At 44.8% G+C, this 19,901-nt stretch overlaps 1 protein-coding gene across 2 annotated transcripts; it reads right to left on the reverse strand.

Moving 5' to 3' along the window:
• Positions 1 to 62: 62 nt before the first annotated feature.
• Positions 63 to 18,381, reverse strand: LOC135395081 (homeodomain-interacting protein kinase 2-like). Of its 2 annotated transcripts, none has more exons than XM_064626289.1 (13): positions 18,071 to 18,381; positions 15,070 to 15,158; positions 14,869 to 15,002; positions 14,163 to 14,812; positions 13,699 to 14,103; positions 10,344 to 11,044; positions 9,286 to 9,561; positions 6,255 to 6,368; positions 6,074 to 6,204; positions 5,910 to 6,020; positions 4,377 to 4,530; positions 4,144 to 4,323; positions 63 to 2,311 (listed from the first exon to the last, which is right to left on the reverse strand). In XM_064626289.1, the coding sequence occupies exons 2-13, from the start codon at positions 15,144 to 15,146 to the stop codon at positions 1,975 to 1,977; spliced, it is 3,270 nt and encodes a 1,089-aa protein (XP_064482359.1). In that variant the 5' UTR covers positions 15,147 to 15,158; positions 18,071 to 18,381; the 3' UTR covers positions 63 to 1,974. The 2 variants fall into 2 exon arrangements, with proteins under 2 accessions (XP_064482359.1, XP_064482358.1); XM_064626288.1 differs by lacking the exon at positions 18,071 to 18,381 and adding an exon at positions 16,971 to 17,222.
• Between the last annotated feature and the right edge of the window lie 1,520 nt (positions 18,382 to 19,901).

Here is a 19,901-nt window from a genome sequence, read left to right on the forward strand (position 1 = left end):
GAGGCGCCCACGTGGGAGATCTACGTCATCAACCAGCTGCTAAAGAATTTCCTGCTTTCTCCTCAAATTCTATACCAGTTTATTTAAGACTTCTTAATGCCGTACAAATGCATTTAAAATGTAATGAGCACCCACATATTTTGCGTCAACCACACATTCCCTTTTTTACTAACAATTTTTTTTGTCAATTTAGTTCGGAAAGACAGAATACGACCTTCTTGTCATCACTGAATCTACTGTAAAACTAAAAAGAAACGCTTTTATTTTACCCCATACTCAGCCACACAAGTTTGTTACCAAAAAGAACACACATTTAGAAGCAACATTTTGATATATTTATATATACGTAAGCGATTATTTTGTACCAAAGATTACGTGCAGTTAAAATGATGCTACAACAATCCCATACACACCAAAGCTTACAAAATGTACAAACAAAATTCCTATCACAACAGCATGATATCTACAATTTGTACATGGATCTAGACATTTGTGCCTCAGTCTGCTTCAATTGTTGCTCCAAAGTAAAACAAGGTATCCCCACAAATCCATAGTAACTTCCCCTTAGTCCTAAGTAATCCATTCTGTCCACCCCTTTCCTTCTAATAAATGTATATTTCCCCCATCCTACAACTATAATCACATTTTCTACACTGCAGAGGTTGTTTTGTGGGCAAAAACTGGCTGAAAACTTAGCAGCTGTGTTAAGACAGCATTGTACAACTAAATAAAAGGAAAACAAGTTTTTCGTTGCATAGAGGAGCACCAAATCAACCATCAGGAGAGCACCTATTCAATACACACAATTCAACAACACACTCTTAATGATTACACACTTGATAAGAGCTCTCCTTCAAACGTGCGCAGAGTTCACGTAGTAAAAATGCATCTCAATATGGCTTTCCCACAAAAATTTGCGCTCCAAACCATTTTTGCAGTGCTCCAAGTTAAATCAATCATCGAGCAAGCCAGCAAGTCTGCAAAAATTCTTCTAACAGCAGAAATGTTGTACTCGCAACAATGGTGTTTTTCTTTGGTGACTCACAAGCAGAAAATAGACAAAACTTGGCATTAGGGATAAGCTGGCCAACGCGAGAGGACAACAGAAATAACATTTACTGAAGAGATACGTCGTCTGCTACACACATGGCCCTTCTGATATGCCTGTACATACACTTTAGGGCATACAACGTGAAATTTGCTCAACTTTTGATGGCATTTTAGGTGCACTCTAACCTGGCCCAGTGGACCAAAAGAAAGAAAAGGGACTACCCTAAAGGACCCACAGTTGCCTCCTTGAATACAAAAAAGCTCTGTCCTCCATTTTTTATTATAGTACTATGTACATAACAGGGAGCCACACTTTCGTAATGCTTGTGTGTATAATTATATATATATATATATATATAAATACAGTGGTCACTACATTAATGTGCAATTATCACACTGGAGAGGGAACGGGTTTGTCGTGACCCTGTGTTTTTCGTTTTCCTACCAACGGGGAACAATCCCTCCTTAGGAACGTCCAGGAAGAAAACTCGGTCGCCAGGCACTTGGATATGACCAATAGACTCGGCCACGAGGTCAACCCGAGCAAATGGCAGAAATAAACTAAGTCTGTGCCTAAATATCGGATTAAGCTCATCCCATTAGAGAGAAACACAAAATGAATGCCACAAATCTACTCGTGGAAATTATTTCGATGGGGTCAAAATACGCAAAATGACACTTGTTTTTCCCTCGAAGAAAACGTCAGTAAAACAAAAGCGGACAAGAAGCAAAGTTAGGCGGTCTCTGCGAGAGAGAAAAAAAAAAATGCGTAAAAACTCAATCCCAATGTGGTAAGTCAAAGTTATGGATGGATAGGAAATGGCCCTCTCACTACATTCAAGGTGCCTGCAGTGGCAAACACACACACACAATATAAATTCATTGTACAAAGTTTGCGTGCAATTCCACCCTACAGCTGAACTCTCATTCTCCGAACATTTGGTAGACATGCTGATATTGAGGCTTGCCCGGACTCAGTGGATTCAGGCTGTACCCGTAGGGAGCAGAGAATGGGGCAAGAGGCACAGCAGGGGCAGGAGGGGCAGCTGGGGCGGGTTGCATGTGGGCAGGGAGAGGATGGGCCGCAGCGTAGGGCACGGTAGTCAGGGTGGCGGGACCTCGACCAGCCCCTGCATGGTGATGGGCTGGGGGTGGAGCCGGAAACTGTCCTGCAAGAACGTACTTCTGCGGTGCTTGCTGCGGAAGGTAGGCTGGTTGGGCCAGGCTGGTGGCGACGTACACCGTCGGTCGGCAGTAGTCCCTGCCAGTAGTCCCAAACATATATCGCTATTAGTCCTACAAATAGGCTCCCATTATATTTTCCACCAACATCGGGGTATAAATATTGGCTTTTATTTCGTTTCAATGTTTGGGGTGTAATGGGGTCCAACTCAACCTGATTCAACCCAATTCCTGTCGAATCGGGTTGCGTCAGGTGTAAATCTTGGGTTTATTCGACATAATACCAGTAGACGCAGAGAGTAGAAATATTTAGAGGTACCAGGGTCTCTGTTTTGACAGCTTGTATGGGTATACGTATTTATACATTTACAACACAGCTTTCAGAGTTGTGTGTGATGACTTGGAACCCCCGGCAAATATTGAGTTAAACCCCGTTGTTTCTGATTTCAATTGGGTCTGGTATAAAGCTAAAAAATCCATAAAGCTCATCGAAAATCTCTGGGATAATTCAGCAAGCAATGATGTTGCTGTATCATGTTTAGAGAGTGGTATGCGCATTCTCCGGGACGAATGACCACGAGCCAAGTACCGTACTTACTCCCCCAAAACACATAGTGCCACTTAAGGTAAAACCCCATCTTTATTCCGAGTGATCGGTGTCAGACTCCAATAATATTTCGTCTCCTCCTAGCGTCTTCACTGAGCTCCCGCACTACTAAATCATCTTGATACCATCGAGAGAGTCTTCCTCTTGAATATCACTTACGGAGGTAGCTTTCTCCCATCTCAGTCGGCACCTGCAGAGCACACAGTTGGCATATCGTATTTGAGAGCTGTCTGGTTAGTGTTCCCGCACGAGTCTGTGAAAGTCTAGAACCTTCCGTCCACCTTCCAAGTGTGACAACGCATGTTACTTGCTTTCGAGTGAATGGTGTCCTGCATGTGTCCGTATTTATTTCGCGCGACACTGCAGGGTATCTCTGTTGTAAGTTGAGGTCAGAATAGTGCTCTCAATTTCCTCTCTTTCTGTGTGTCACAATTTCCATGTTGCCCAGCCATGCAACCATCTTCAACTTGCACGTGTAGGTCTCACATGCAAGTACATTGGTTCCTCCTCACATATATCTTGCCTCATTCTATACGAGTAAATACGGTTTAAAAATCACATTTAATGTCTCCACGAATTGTGTCTAAGATGGTGGTCCACTGCACCACAGCTAAAGCACGTATTCGACGCACACGATGCTATTGATGGAGTGCACTCGTTTTATTCGCTGTCTTTGGTTACAATTTTTGTCTCGTCACCTTTGCTATTCTTGGGCTTCCTTCGAGTGCATTTTCATGCTTGAAAGGAGACTGCAACCTAGTCGCATGTTGATCTGTCGCCAAAGTGTCACGCTCAATGTGGACACGTGCGCGTAATATTCCCCCATTAAAATCTATAGCTTTGTGGCTCTGCTTGGCCTTTGTTGGAGCGTGGCTACGAAGCAGCAATTCCAGGAAGTTGGGAAACAAAGCCCAAAGTCTCTGGACAGAAAAGCGAAAGGGCTGAAATTCAGGGCCTTGGAAAGCCATCAATAGAGAGGGAAAAAGTCTATGACAGGACAGACTGACAGCGGCGACCGCATTCCCAACCAGACTGCGAACATGACTCAGTAAAAGTAGCATTGTAGGACGTCGCCCACTGGATGCAGTTCCCAACATAAGGTTAAGCAGTACCGTAGGGCTAGACAGTGTTGTTGTCATCTGGGCATTAGTCACAGCTTACGAGAGGTCTTGCCTCCTCTGTCAACTCCTTCCTTCAGTAACTGAAATATGCGTCACCATTTCCATGCTCCTTTGCACGCTTCAAAGTACTCTCAAAGTCGAGATGGCACAACAAACTACCTGCCAATATACTTGAGCACTTACCTGTAGAGATCAGGCTGGGAGGAAGGTGCTAGGTACAGGGGCTGCCCCACATGAGGCTGTACCGGGGGTACCCCAGAGTTGCACTTGATAAGACGTTCCCCTTCCAAGAGGTTACCCACTTCTTCCCGCTTGGGTGTCAACACTTGTGCCTGGAGCCGCTTCTTTTGACTGCAGAGAATGCTGGAAGAGACCCTGGATTATCCTGGGAAGAAAGGATAGCGCGAATATCCTACCTGTCCCTCTGAGGCTCTGGCTTAATAGCCTTAGCTACAGAATTTGTGAAATTGGGCAAGTTGGGGCTGTAGTGGCCACCTCCTTCAGAGTCAGAGTCCGGCACTGTGATGCAGCTCACTACTCTGGGCATAGCGTGCTTCAAGGAACCAGCCACTGAAAAAAAATTTTAAAGCGGGAGCGTAACATATCCTATAGAGCTTAAAGTGATACACACACAGTTTACACTAGCCAGCCAGCAAACCGTTTCTTATACAGAGTACCGTACTTTCCAGTGTATTAGGGCAGGTTACGTGGAGTCTCCAATATGCGCCTGGCATAAAAAAATATGCCGCTCGTGGTCAATCTAGCCAGGCCACAAAATTTCGCTCTGTGTCAGACGCAGGAAAAACAGCCAGTTAGAGCTCACTACTGGTCCTGACTTCCACCTTCTGTTCGCGCTCTACACCCGTTGTATCAGGGACCAGCACAAGCAATGGCATCAAAAGTCTAGAATATAATGACGAGTTAATTACCGCCATTCAGAAGCGGGTGCATGGACTATAAGGATCAACGAAAAATAGCGTTCCCTCGGGCAGACGTCGTCGCTGAAATAGGAAGCAACCCTGCTGCTCAAGTTCACGCTGCTGCTTGTTCATTTTTGGTTCCAATGGAAGCGATAAAAAGATGAGAATGCTGAAACTACGTTTATTAACGCGCAACCTTCCTCGCATTGATCCACATTTCGTCAGGTGCAAAAATCATACGGAGCTAATGTCTTTCGGCAATTACCTTCTGGAAACTTTTGCCACCATTAAGGAAGGCCTTGGACAATTTTTAATCGAGGGAAATTTATTTATTTCGATCGAACTTTGTGCCAGGCGAACCTCTTTTTTTTTTTTTTCTAGAGAAATACGAGGTCCTCCACGGAGAACCACAGACCTAACAAAATCTATGCGCAGTATCGCGATGGAAACAGTCGCAAAAAAATAGTTTAAAAATTCCGCTTTAGCCCCGCCAGGATGATATAGCTTTATAGCTTCTTTGGTTGTTAGAAAGCAAGAATAATAGTCTCCAAAGCTCGCACGTTTGTTTCATTTTTGACAACAATGTCTTTGTCATGTCTGGGCACACTGACACCCCCACAATGAATGAGTGCCGCCATTTGCCGCTTCTTCACTCCACGGAACGCAGCCAGCAAACATTCCGCACCATGCACTTTTTCCTGCCGCGCGAAGTTGGTCACGTGTAACCCGCGCACGTGCTTATAACAGTAAGAAAGTGCTCCGAAGAGGTCCTGCACGTTATTCACGGAAATATTTTCATGCAGAGTTCCTTTTCAGGTCGGTGACGTAGAAATTCTAGCCTCTTTATTCAGTCTTTCGTCAGAATCACGGCGAATGGTGCCTCTGAAATACCAAAGAAGCTACGAGGCTATGATTGAAGCAAAGAGGAGACTCAAGTATACCATGACACTGACTTCAACGGCTAAAGGGGCTTCAAATAAAGCGTACGCATACACCGACAAACAAACTTTTTTCCAAATTGGGCATTACCCGCGTGGGTCCCTCTGCGCTGGAAGGCAGACGGTTGACTCTCCTCTGGCCACACAACTCCAGGTTGACTCTGCCAAGTGTCCGTCTGCAGCCGTGACATTCTGCTACTACCTGGAGAGCATTTGCGTCACATTGCTTGCTGTCACCCTCTAGATCCACGTTACCTTGACGCGGCGTAGACTGCACGCTGTAGAGGCGCTCTTCCTCTGGCGTCAGGGGTACAACGCTGGCACACGACGTGGTGGTCAGATTTCGGCGACCGACGCACCGCCGACAGCTGCGTCCCTTGCAAGAGCTGCACAATTTCTGGTTTACTAACAGTTATGCTCACTGCTCGCAGCTTACCATGAAGGAATCTCGTGTTCTTCCTCAGAATCGGAACTTATTGTGATGACGCTGATGGCTGGGCTAGGGGTGTCACCAATGACGATTGTACTCCTCCCTCGACAAGGTTGAGATCTGAAACACAGTGTCTGCTTGCAAAGGATTCCTTAAGGAGACACAAGCAACTCCTTCACAATCCCACATATATTTCAAATCCATTAAGGGGGCAATTAAAGCTAACTTCCTTATTTAGAGTTCAAGCTTGTGTATTTCAGCACCAGTATCTCAATGCAACAATCAGTTTCTGAATATCTCCTTTACTTATTGAGTTATAGGCATAAGCATACTGTCTAACGATCCTCTTGATTGATCGATTAATTGTGTTGAAATTTCACGATATTTGTATGTCAAAACATTACTAAAGGCCTGCCCTGTGCAATAAAGCTGTTAGTTTCTCTCTTTAATTATTGCTAGCCAAAGTTTAAATACCCCTTGTCCTGTTTTTCTACAGATATACCGCTTGACAAAAAGGGCTTTACAAAATTTTCTGTATGAGATAAATAATAACTAATAGCTTTACTGCACTCCTTAATGTGTCTGGAACTCCATGCAACAGACAGGAAGCCTCTATCTTCAATCGTATGGTGAAGCTCGCCCTGATGACAATTAGATGCAAATGAAAAGCTGGGAAAACCAGCTCCGAAGTTTCTTTTGCTTTATTTGTCACAAATCGCTACAGCAGCTCTTCAAAACCCACCAGGACAGTAGCCTTTCTAGTCACGCAGCTTTTTCAGAGCCTAATATTACGTAAAATCAATGTCATCGTGCTTTACAAACTCCCCGGAACAGCCGACGCTCACGGAACATCGAGGAAAGCGCGCATTTTCAACGTGGCGCACCGCCTCCGCCAATAGGAGGGCCGCGCTGCCACGTTACTCTCGGGAGCCAATCCCTTTTCGCGATTGCGCCCTGCTCCCTTATTTGCTGTCGGAGAGGTGCGATTTCTCCTCTTTCAAATGATACCAAGATGGCACCGATCGGTGGGAAAGTTATCGCACAATTGGCAAAACAGAAAGAGAGCTGAATTTCTACTCACTTTTTTGCGAGTATTTAATCAATTTCTAGTCTGAATTTGACTCAAGTACTTCGTGACATGATAAGTGAAGGCGCGAGGAGCACAAAAATGCACACTTTTTTGACAAAATTCGAGATTTTAATTGTCGCATCTCCCCGCGTATTGCCTGGTGGAAGAAAGGGAACACTTATTCGTGGTCGGTAGAGCAAAGTATTTCCTCAGACTGGGTGATGCAAGCGACGAAGCAATGCCAAATGCACTTGCATTTCATATCGCAGCTTATTTTCAGCCCTGTTCAGGACCTGGCTGCACTGTACAGAAGGTAGCATTTAATCGGGGATATATTTGAGCGGAGGAAATGGAATGTGTTTTCTTGCCTGTCATAACTCACTCGGTTAATAGCACAACACAACGTTTCAGCCTTTCTCGAGACTTTGGTGCAAGGCCAAATCCAACCTAGCAATGCACCTTTTTCCTCACTGCGAGTGCTTCCGAATCATAATCATAAAATAAAGTTGTTGTCCCCAATAGCTAGTTTTGTTTTACTTTTGCTCATTATTGTGTTGAGAAAATGACCAAGAATAAGTGACCATCAAAACTGTAAGACAAGTGCTCACTCCCAATGATGCGAAAGGGATAAGCCACGAAAATATGCTCGTTAGTCAAGACGTGCTGAGTATGGACAAGATAATCATTTTGGACTGTGCACACAGCCATCGAGTCATGTGGAATGAGCGCCTTCCACATTTACTTTCACTTTAATTGTGTCTGGGGAAATTTTTCCACTCAATTTTCTACCCAATTTTCCACAAATAGCTTCTCTCAGAGTATTGCATTATTTTTTCCCATCATTACGCTGACAGCCGTCTGACAACGGCTAGAGCGCCACTCTCCCATTGGACAAAATCTTCAACGCGGCGGCATTTTGTTGACACGCCAGTGCAACCATACAGTCTTAAAAATGAACTTCACTGCATAGCACAATCCTAGCCAGCTATCATCCCTAGTGACATAGTTCTGATTTGTCAAAAACAGGAGGCGTACGCCTTTTTTGCACCAATTATAGGTTCTACGTCAAAACCGCGATATGTGAATACCGCTACATCTCAAAATTGCGACACACGGCAGTGTACGGACATCTAGAACATTCTAGAGTTCATCTAGAGTTCTTCTTGCGTTTTTCTTTACTTTTTCTTGTTTTTCTAGTGCATCCTAGTGCAAGAAGGAGCAGTGCCTCACTGAGGTAAGAGTGGAGCACATTTGAGTGGTGCTCAGCCGAGGCCCAGCAAGAAAGTCTACCCCGACACAGCTATACGTGTGAGAAGCATCGCCGAAGACTATGAGTGACATCATGGATTACTTGAGAGATTAAAATTGGTCACGTAGAGCACAGAGATTTCAGTCTCCTTGGCAAGTTGCAGTCCAAAAATGAAAATGGGATCAGGGACGATAAAGGTATACGTGAGTTTTTGGCATGGAAGTAGCTTCATTTATTCCTGGAATTTGAATTTGACGATATCCTCATCCACCCTGAACCTTCTCCAACTTCTCTGCCTTCTTGTGCCACTCACTGTTTTTTCTTAAATTGTGAAAGCTTCATTTTGATCGTGCTAGGGTGTCCAAGTGAAAATAGATCAGGGGTTAAAATAAAGACTAAGTGCTCTATGCCAATGAAACCAGCTCGGTCCAGGAGGTGCATACCGCTTCTCTTCGTAGAGGAGAGGAGTATACGGAAATCCCGGGAAATTCCGCACGCATTTTGAATTATCCGTAGTGGAGTAGATTTTTTGTGCGAATAATGGGTTGTTTCATATACTGACGCGTATGCAGCATGGCTGGACCTTCGCGGCTGGTTCAAATTATCCGAAAACTCCAATTAATGAATATATTGCAAGTATTCAAATCAACTTGGAATGTTGGCACATCTCTAATAAATATATATAGACTCCATTGGGAATTAACGGAGTTAACCCTCACCCATGTGTCCTGCTGTTGTGGTGTGACACTGGAGCTGTTACAGTGACCACAGGAAGATTTGTCTCCCACTTGGGAGGGGTGCTCTCCTTGACTCTCTTTTTAACTGGAGACAATTGCTGTTGCTGCTGCTGCTGCTGTTGTTGTTGCTGCTGCTGCTGTTGATGGTGATGGTGATGGTGGTGGCTAGGTGGTAAGAGCACACCGTGAGGTTGAAGGGCTTGCTGCTGGTACTGCTGCTGTTGGTGCTGCACCACATCTTTCTCTTTGTAGCTGCGACTGGAGATACTCAGTTGTTAGCCATCATCAGTACGAGGCACATCCACAAACCAGGCTCGTACAAATTACTCGAGAAAAGTACCGCATTCAATCCCATAATTTGCGCACTTTCTCTTCCAAAACAAGTGCAGGAACATTTGTAACAACATTCAAATGACGCAAAATTAAATTTTTTTTAGTGTGCCGCTTATATATGCTCTCGGTAGAGCCGGTAAAGAAGTACTCACACACAAGCGAGAGTTGAGAGGCAAAATACCACTACCACTCATCCTATTGGTGGAATATGACAAGATGCTGCTCAAAGACGTCGCTAGGCATACTGACAACCAAAAGCACACTATGTTTGCCAACTTTGTCACGTTGCGCTGTAAGTTCATAGTGTGTTTGTCCAACACTTCTTTCTGCATTTGTTTTGTAGTTCGAGTGCCGTCCATCACGTCGGTGGACCAACCTCCTAATGTGGGCACAAATCAAATCAAAGCACCGCAGTAACTACAGTAGCACAGACGGCATTGCACAAACCGTGTGGTAAGCAAAAAACGATCGCTGCAGTCACTGAGAGGCACGAGCCAGATATCTGCACGCGAAAATGCGGGCACGCAAATTACGAGATTTTTCGTGGTCTCGGAATATTAGTGCCATACAATGCGCGCAAATTAAGTTAAGTTACCGAGTGTCGTTCAATAAATCTTCATAATTTCCATTTCCATCGCTACTGCCGCTCATACCTCATAATTGCATCGCGGGACTCGATGACAAATGATGACGATGACAAAACATACCCATTCTTGTTGTGGCGCTTGGAGGTAGTAAGGGAGGATGACACCATAGGGTGAGCCACCACCCCCCATGGCTGAGTCCCTTGGAGCGCTCCAGCAAGAGGGATGACAGCTGCTTGGTCGGGTAACAATGCCGCTCGCTCCAACACCAGGGACCGACTCCAGGCATCCTCCGCCGAGAGCATTGTGGCTGCACGGGGAGCTTGCCAAGCGGGCACCAGCATTTGACGGTTGCCACCCCATGCTGCTTGCACCGGGTTTGTTAACAACACTTGCCGTCCGTTCTGCTCAACCACTGACACTGGCACATACTGCTGTAACTGTAGAGCCGCAGGAGGCTGCTGTGCCACCACCATGTGTTTTGCGGGGGATCCCATACTTCCAGCGTATGTGGGAGGGGGACACAGGATAGAAGATACACACAGGGGTCCCTGTTGACCCCTACTGCTTGACGACCCTCGACTGTAGAGCCCAGAAGGACGTCTGCAAACCTCCATCATCTGAACGGAAGCCCTCACATTGCCGCAATGGCCATAGTCCACCAGGTGATTGAGGGTGACAAAATTGTGGTTCAGTGCCTCCCCAGGTCCAACACGACGCTCTTGGTCCAGCGTGAGCATGCGCTTTAGTAAGTCTATGAACTCTCTTCTGTCGGCTTTTTCTGCCAGTAGTTCGCCTCCTTCTAAGTCCGTGGGCACGTTCACCTGCGCAATCAAAAATTCTCTTGCCACTGCTTTTCAGAATGTCCCTCATTTCAGCTTGTCCTCTCTACAGCACATTTGCAAGGTTCACAACCGAGAAAAACATTCACTCGGAGAGTCGAGTGTGTCAATTTTCTCTATCCTGACTAGTCTCAGCATGCACATCGATAAAATGACTTTTTTCTTCCATCTGCTTCCAGCAGGCATCACCTGAAACAACATTCATCCGTTGAAGCAATGTATATTATAGCAGCCACAGTTTTGACATTTGTGAGTATAGGAGACATTCTTTGATAGAATAATGGCGGTTAAATAAAAGGCACGAGCAACTTCTACGTTTAATCTGTTACCAACCAACCCAGAGTTGTCTGACACGGCGTTTCTTCATGCTGGCTTCCTGACTAAGGACAAAGACATTTGGCAACCAGCCTTTGTCGTCAGCGAGTTGAGTAAGAGGACGGAAGGTGACAGTACAGTGAGGAGCTCTTCGTAACCAAAATTGCTAATGTTCTAAGCAATGCTTGGGTTAGTCCCTCGTAAAAGCCAGGGAGCACATTCAACGATCAACTTCCACTGGATGCAGCGAGCATTGTGCTTTTGAGCACCTCACCAACATTTTTGCATTGTCGGATCGTCACTGCACACGATGTACTCCTTTACATCTGAGTCTAGTGCCATGCTGCAACAAAGTGGTCCGCAGAAATCAACTCCGAGGACATTAAATAGTGTAGACTCTGTTGTCCGATGTTTTTGGCAATAGCGCGGGATGAGGTTAACGCTCATTTTACGAGGGTCCCACCAAACTGCAGATATACGAACCTCATTTCGTCTTCATACAGACAAGGGGTGGGATAAAGACCGAGATAATTCTTTATCATTTCTGCTCTGTCTATCAGATTTAGCGGATGTCTCGGCTAAAACCATCGCGGAGACCTTGGGCATATCCAGAGAATACATCAAGAGATGGGTATGCAGAGGCTGTCAGCCAAGTGGGTGCCGAAACATTTGAATGCCCATGAAAAACAATGCCAAACGGATGCCTCCAAGTTCATTTGGCAGCATTTTGAGCGTCATATCTAGCGACATATTTCTTGAGCAACTCGTTACAGTTGATGAAACATGGTTGCGTCACTATGATCCCGAGCAACACTCTGGTAATCAGTGGGACAAGGAATGTGGACAATCTCCAAAAGGGTTAGAGGAGGCTTTGTGGGACAAATCTCTCCTTTTGCGGGACAATGCAGGTTCTAAAGGACTCGCAATTTGAATGCACTGCATATCCACTATACTCGCCACACCTCAGACTGTTTTTTTTTTCTTTTCCAAACCCGAAAAAATAAGACTAAGGAGCAGCTGAAGCGCATTTCTGAGCGCAGGTATCACATTTCTCTCTTTTTCTGCGAGGGGTAAAGAAGTTTAGGAAGAATCTGCCAAGTGTGTCAAGTTTAGAGACGAATATGTCAACTCTATGCCAAGATCTTCCTTGTCAGGCCGAGAACGATTCAGCACCCTCTCGTACAAGGTTCGCGAGAGCCCAGTGAAGTTTTAGCCCCCCTCACTGTGCGCCTTTACGCGCCATTTGTAAGCTCCCGTTTGCTCTCGTCAGCCACAGGTAGTCCAATAGCCATGGTGCGAGTAAAAAACAAAGAAAAGACCATTGCAGCTCAATCATTGTGCCACTGCTGACGAGCATCTGTTTTGTCCTACATTACCGTCCATTGCCATCTCTAAAGCTTCGCGTAAATATTGCGCGCAAGATCTAATACAAGTGTCAGGCCCACTTTCAAGTTGAGGCACGATACATAGCCTACTTGGATCGTTACAACCTTAGTTCATTATTCATGCGCAATTTACGAAACTAACGCTATTAATTCGAAACATTTTTGCTCTTTATTCGTTTTTCCCCCACACGGTATCCCACGAGTGTGGTGTTTGCGCACATAAGGATGTATTTCAAACGCGTTAAATCTCCTATCCAAACGGCTCACAGGGAACCTGCCTGCTGCTACGATGATGAGGGGAGTCCATGCAAATTTGCAAATCTGACCGTTGAAAAGCCTCTCAATCTGCAAAGGTGAAGTAAACTTGCGAAGCCATGAAATGGATGCTTTCACCGGCATCAAACAGCGCCTTTCCACTGCTACATGTCTTCAGCAGCCCAATGCTGAAACAACTCTCCTGCCGTCAAACTCACACCAGCTAAGGTTCAAGTGAACCTGCATTACCAGATTGTCGCCCTCCACCGATTGAGGTTGACAATTGACAACCTTTCAAAGAACGGCTTACTCGCACTCGTCTTAATCAAATAGCTAATCTCAGCAATCAAATAAGATTCTCGCGATGAGCTTCGTTCACACCCCACATGCCACACCCCAGAATCCTCCAACGCTCCAGAATGCTACACGTGCCTTCGTTCCATGTGACATCACGTTCTTACGGATGCTGCCAAGTACTTCCAGACCAAACTCACCACTCAAACGCCTCTTTCTGCCTTCGCCTATAGGGGGAGCCCTCAAAGCTCCATCGACAGAATCTGCCCGACACATAACGGCTAATTCCCTGCACACTATTCAGTATCAAATATCACACTAATAACAATATTCAATTGTCACATTCTTATTTCCCTCCATTAAGAAGCTCGAGAAAAAAATACCAACCTGTGCCATGTCATCGAGGCAGTTGAAGATATACTTGCGAGCTTCCTTGGAACGAACTCCAGTCTCCGCCTCATGTTCCTCCGGTGTCTTTAGCCTCCAGAAGGGGTAATTGGAGTCTGTCTCACGGTGAAAGAAGCGAGTCGTTTTAGTGGCCGCATTCAACAGGTGCTCCTGCGGAAGGCCCTGGGTCTGGCTGATGTAACGAATCTGGTCATACTCGGATGATCCTGGATACAGAGGCCATCCGAGGAACAGTTCAGCCACAACGCAGCCAAGAGACCACATATCGATGGCCTCGCAGAAGGCAAGACCCAAGATGATTTCTGGCGCCCGATAGTAGCGAGATTGCAGGTAGGTGGAGCACACTGCCTTGGACACGTGGGATGCAGACCCAAAATCAATCACCTACAAAAATGAGGAGGAATATCACTGACCTACTCGTGTCACTGTCACTGTCTTCTTACCTTGACCCGAAACGGGTGCCTTATGGGATCCACGAGCATGATATTCTCTGGCTTGAGGTCGGCGTGGATGAGGCCAAGCTGTTTGAGCTTGAGAAGTGCCGTAAGTACCTGCTGGAGCACAGGACGAATGCAGCGCAGTGGAAGTGGAGAGAACTTGTTCTGCTTGAGGAAATCATAAAGATTCTGTTCGAGCATCTCAAACACTAGGCATGTGTGAGACTTGTGTGAGAAGCACTCGAGGGCACGCACAAAGTTGAAATCGTCCGCAGGCTCTTGAGCCAACCTGTGCAGGATGCTCACTTCAATCTGTCCCTGGCGCGCGTACGATGGGTGGTTCTTGAGAATCTTGATGGCCACAATCTCGTTGGTGCCTTTCTTCCAGCACTTGACCACCTGTCCAAAGGTACCCCTTCCAAGGAACTCAAGCACCTCATACTGGTGTGTGGCCGAGTAAAGAACTTCATGTTGTACCAGTTGGTAGTCCCCCTCAGAGGAACTAGCCTTGGACGTAGCGGGCGCCACGGTCGAGGGTTTGCTCTGCTCAGGGTTTCGGTGTCTGGGTACGGCCAGGCCGCACGACGCATGGTCCGCTGACAGCTCGTCCGACTTGCGCTTTAGCCCACACTGTTGGCCACCCGCACTGCTGCTAGCTGAACAACACTCTCTATTTAACAACACTCTCTAATGGAATGGGCCTTCCTTTTACCTTGGTTCTTCAAGGGTGTAGCAACAGGGGCTCCATGGGTGTGCGGCAGTTGCTGAGGTGCAAGGCCGCTTGTCGACGATACGTCGCTCACTTGGTTCACCGAAACCACACCGCTGCACACTTTGGACTCTCCACTGCAGGAATAGCGTGGAATGTCCATTTAAAGGACTCATCCGTTACTACACTATAATGGCTACTTACTAGCCGATGTCCTCCACTTTGCGTTTTTTAGATCCACTGCAGTAAGTTTGGTGGAGGTAGCGGCCCCTCTCAAGCATCCCAATGTTGCCCTAACACCAAAAACAACTTTGCTTCAATTCACATTCCCGTATCTGCTGCCTTTCAATGTCTATATGGCTCTCTTGGACACTTCACCACCAACTTGTCCAATCTAGACAATTGACAGACCTATTCTTAAAAGGATGGTCTCCAACAAGAGGACACCCGCGTCAAATTAAAACATTTTGCTATCGTCACAATCGGATGTTTTAGATTGATAATTGCGAGTAATCAAGTTACTGTTGCTTTCAGAAATGAGTTGCAGTTTAATAACTCTCCAGAGACTTATTTTACCCTGGGTTTCTAATTAGCTACCGTACAAGTGGTCAAGTTTGCGGCCTTAATAATTTGTGAATTAGGATGGAGGCACGTTTGGGGAGTATTTTGCGTGACCTTAATTTCGCACTACGTTGATCCTGCACCAGAGAGTTCTTAGGGGTGTCACTTACTTTACGGGACCTTCATTTCGCCCATTTCTATGTTCACGAGTAATGAATTGCACTTGCTAAAAATGCAAAATAAAAGCATAATTTCATATCTCACTTTTTGTCACCACCAAACAATGAGATATGGAGCAGTAGAATGTACTTTACAAGTACATTTACAGTACTGTGCCAGGTTACTTTACTTTAAGTATGTTTGCAATTTGGTACTTTTTACTATACTTGAAGTACTAATGAAGCACAATTTTGCGGTACTTTGTCCATCACTGACACAAGTGACATTAGTAGCACTATGGCACAAGACATGTTGCTCAATTTTAAGGTGTACACATAGACTATGAAAAGTTAAATTTATGGTCTGTTATGCCAGTTATAAACTTCTGGTATGAAAAACCATGTGGTTAAACAGTGCTATGTGAGGGTTTTAAAGAAGCACACAAATCACTTCAGTCACTAGCCTTTTTTTTTAAACCAAGCTCTTAACCTGACCACTAACATGTACCGTGCGAAGTGATTCATTCGACACATGCATAAATATCGCAGAATTCCATTAGGGAAAATCCAGACATCATTACGGTACAGCCCACAGATTGGTTACAGAGATAACTGGGAGATTTAAAAAATAAGCGCTGGTCCCAGTTGGACACTTTTGTAACAGTAATGCCATTTTTCCTCCTCCTCGTTTCATCCTGCAACATCCCTTCGTAACATGTGAGAAACAGAAGATCTTTGAGATGGCTCCTTTAATGTGTAGCCAATTTCTGCTCAGACAGCTAGAAGGAACTCAAGAGTAATCCAATTATACCTGAGGAGTAACTGCGGCTGAATTACATTTTCCTTTTCTTTAAGTACTTTGAGAGTCACGCAGCTTTGGCGACAATAATGATTGTGTAGAAGGAACAAAATGTCATTTTGGAAGTGTCTTACAGCACACAGTCAGCATACAAATGTCTTTTTTGGCGATCAAATGAATGAAAAATTTCAAATGATTATCCTTAGCATAGATACTGAGGAAACAATAATCCAACCACAAATTAAAGCATCAAAAGTAACACAGTTGTACGACGTGCAGACATTCAAAGTTGGCGTCACAAAATTTCTGCGCAGGTTTTCCAATGAGAGTTGTTTTGAACACGTATATGTCACACACATTATTATATCGCCGGTTCTAAATGCAACCTGCAGTGATTATACAACATGGGTGGCAGTATTTAATTAGATGAGCTTAGCTAATGTGATTTGTGCTCAATGGTCTTACATTAATTCACGTTAATATCTGACTATCACACTGAGCTTTGTTCGAAACGAACTAAAATGGACTGCAACTGCCGAATGAAGACACAATCCTGAGCAGAGGGAACGTAGTTCGTAGCCACTCACATCACGGGAAATCATCTTGGCAGTTCTAAATGCCACTTTATCGTCCGTCTGTCTTCGAAAGATACATTTTCGCCTCGAACACTGCACCCTTTGATATTCTCTTGCGCTTCCGAGCTTCGAGAGACATGACGCAGACGACCAAAAGCAAATCCGCTAACAACAAAATCTTTGGAACGTCGTCCACATTTGTGTATATCGGGTGGACAAGTTAGATTGAGGAACGCTGGGAAAAAAATGATCATGAAAAAAATCGAGACAAGAGGGTATGACGCAGTGAAAAAATCTGGCCCGCAGATGTTTGTGTTATCAAGAGGATCAAGAGTGACATCATTTGTCCCAAATTATTTGTACAAACTGCACTAGGAAAATTAAAACGACGTAACTAGTAACAACACTCTTAGTTCCATTTTCGTGTGCCATAAAAGTCTCCAGTTTCGGTACCATCGTAGAAGATCGAGTCACAGGATCAACTCGCTAAGCCTAATACGAAAGTGTCACAATTGATAGGTTTAAAAACAGGAAGCAGCGATATTTAGAGTGAAGATTGCGTTCGCAAAATTTGACACACCTCAACAAAGAAACGGTAGCTCAATTAGGCCGAAGCCTTATTTGCCTCCGTGGTATCTGCTTTTATCCCATGATTCCAGTCCACTGTTGTAAAATGATATTTTTCCCGCCTCGCCCACTGATCGTGAATAATAATGCAGGAGTACTTAGTTCGCGTATCTAAAGATATTATGTCCGTTAAAAGAAGAGCCAACATCGCCTGGCGTCTCGGTAGCTTGGGCTTTTATAACGGCAACAACATTGGTGAGCAATCTGGGTACCCTGCTTCATCACTGCTACATAAAAAGCTCTTATCTCTAGTAAAGGGAGGAAGGGTGCAGCAAAACAACTTGTTTACTCTACAATCGTTCCTCTCTGTTACAGTGAGAAAAAAACTGTTTCGCCTACCGCTGGGCATATACATCCAAGGTAAACAAGGTATGAGAGCAAACAACATACGGGGCACAGCATATGACAAACACTTGCACCATGACGCCTTTATAACGTGTCGTCCTTAGAGATGGCCATAGATACATAAAATGAGTGTGTCAGACCTTGATGTAGCAGCGATCCTGTCCGCCAACAATGGTGAAGGTGCAAAACTCATTCCGACCAACAAAGGACCACCAACATATTTCCTTGGGGAATACGCACAAAGCTGCGCAAGCGTTTCGTACGGTTCACACTGTGGAGAAACAGAGCCAAGAGATCCACAGAGGTCAAGCACGTAAATATACTGTCATTTTCGAAAATAGTAATGGTACAACATCGAAAAACCCCACACGTAGAGTTCGGTCAAGTCGCTTTGACGCAACATGTCCGTGATGTCCGGCTCTCGCGTTTCCTTCCCAGCGAGCTCGTTGGGGATATCGGAATCGGGTCGTGGAGACGGCTATGGGAGACGAGGAACGGGGGAACTTGAACGCATGCTCCAAAGCAGTGGGACAATGGGGTCCTTTGAGTCAATTCATCAAAAAGTGCATAAAGGACAGGTGTTTCCCTCGTGCAAACTTCTCTTGTGAATTTTTTTTTTTCGCCCGAGGCGGCCCAGTCCGCCGTCAGAAAAGGGATTAGGCGTACAGGCGTACCTACTCTCCTTTGGACCTCAGTGTCGATAAACGACTCTCTCTTAGTCTACTTTAGTGACTCTTGGGGAAGGTTTTTGAACATCCTCAGGATATAGGAGGCAAGGGCTGAATCGAACCGTTTGCAATAGTAAAAAAAAGAAAAGTGCACCCCAAACGAAGACAGCGATTTCGATGCTCTTTATGGCAATACTATAAACAACTCAACTAATAAAAAGTTTAAAAGGCTATTTTCATTTTGTTCAATCCTAAATTAATCTGAAAAATAATTGATAGCAGACGATTTATCTGGCATATGACGGGCACTTGTTCAGGAATAGGAGATTGCTACTCAACTGCTATCTTAGAAATAACACGCGTGTGTGTTTGTGCGTGTCAAGCTCCTCTTTGAACATAGGCACCTTCCATTTAATGTCCATAAAAAAATCACCAGAAATATGAGAATCGAAACTGAGTCAACAACACTCTCACTTTTATTCATTTTTGGAAGGAAGCGGTCTTGCTTTCAGGAGCTTGGACAGTATTTAATCGGAAATATAGTGAACAACTCCAAGGTCATTTCATCATGCTTCAAATCATGCACCAAAATTTCATCACATTCAAGTACTATGTGCAATGAATGTTCTGCCTTCGAAACAATACAATTTGTTACAAACATTGCACTTGATCAAGTGCTCCACTGTGCCTGCAAAACAGATGAATGTCTGCACGCAATCATGTTGTGAGCACTTGGTTAAAAAGTAACGCTTATCAGAACAAGAGAGAAAACTTACACTGACTGGGAAACCAACCAATGAATTGTTCCAGATTGTGTCTTACCTGACAACAGAGAGTAGCCCACACAAACTGTACACCCAAAATCTCCACAGTCTATTTGAATCGTTTCCAATATGCACGGCAAAAAATGTGGTTCCAACTGCACATATTGTGATACCAAAGGAACAAAGAGGCAAGAAAATTTGTGGGGACTTGACAATCATTCCATAATTTGAAAACCTGGCTACAGTTGTCCATTCAATCTTACTTGGTCGCTCTATAAAATAACACTACGTTTATTGACAGGGATCCTAGGAAAAACGCACATTTTCATTTTGGGCACAGAAAAATTATCATTTTATGTAGCACAGTTGTAGCAAAACTTGTTCTGTGCTGCTGAGAGCGTCGTCTTTAACTTGTCGTCCTAGGTAAACCATCGGAAAAGTGAATCATAATATGAGCAAAGACAGTTCTTTGTGAAAACCTTTTATAATGCCCTCCTGCAGGAGAAAAAGTCATTCACTGCCCCAGTAAGTGTTTTGTT

The sequence above is a fragment of the Ornithodoros turicata genome, chromosome 5, assembly GCF_037126465.1.
Source record: "Ornithodoros turicata isolate Travis chromosome 5, ASM3712646v1, whole genome shotgun sequence".
NCBI lineage: Eukaryota > Metazoa > Arthropoda > Arachnida > Ixodida > Argasidae > Ornithodoros > Ornithodoros turicata.

Excerpts from the sequence above, each read along its gene's own strand:
- LOC135395081 (XM_064626288.1), bottom strand. Across the intron at positions 6,205-6,254 it reads GAACACGAGATTCCTTCATG|CTCTTGCAAGGGACGCAGCT; the intron begins GTAAGCTGCGAG and ends GAAATTGTGCAG. Across the intron at positions 2,312-4,143 it reads TCCCAGCCTGATCTCTACAG|GGACTACTGCCGACCGACGG; the intron begins GTAAGTGCTCAA and ends GACTACTGGCAG.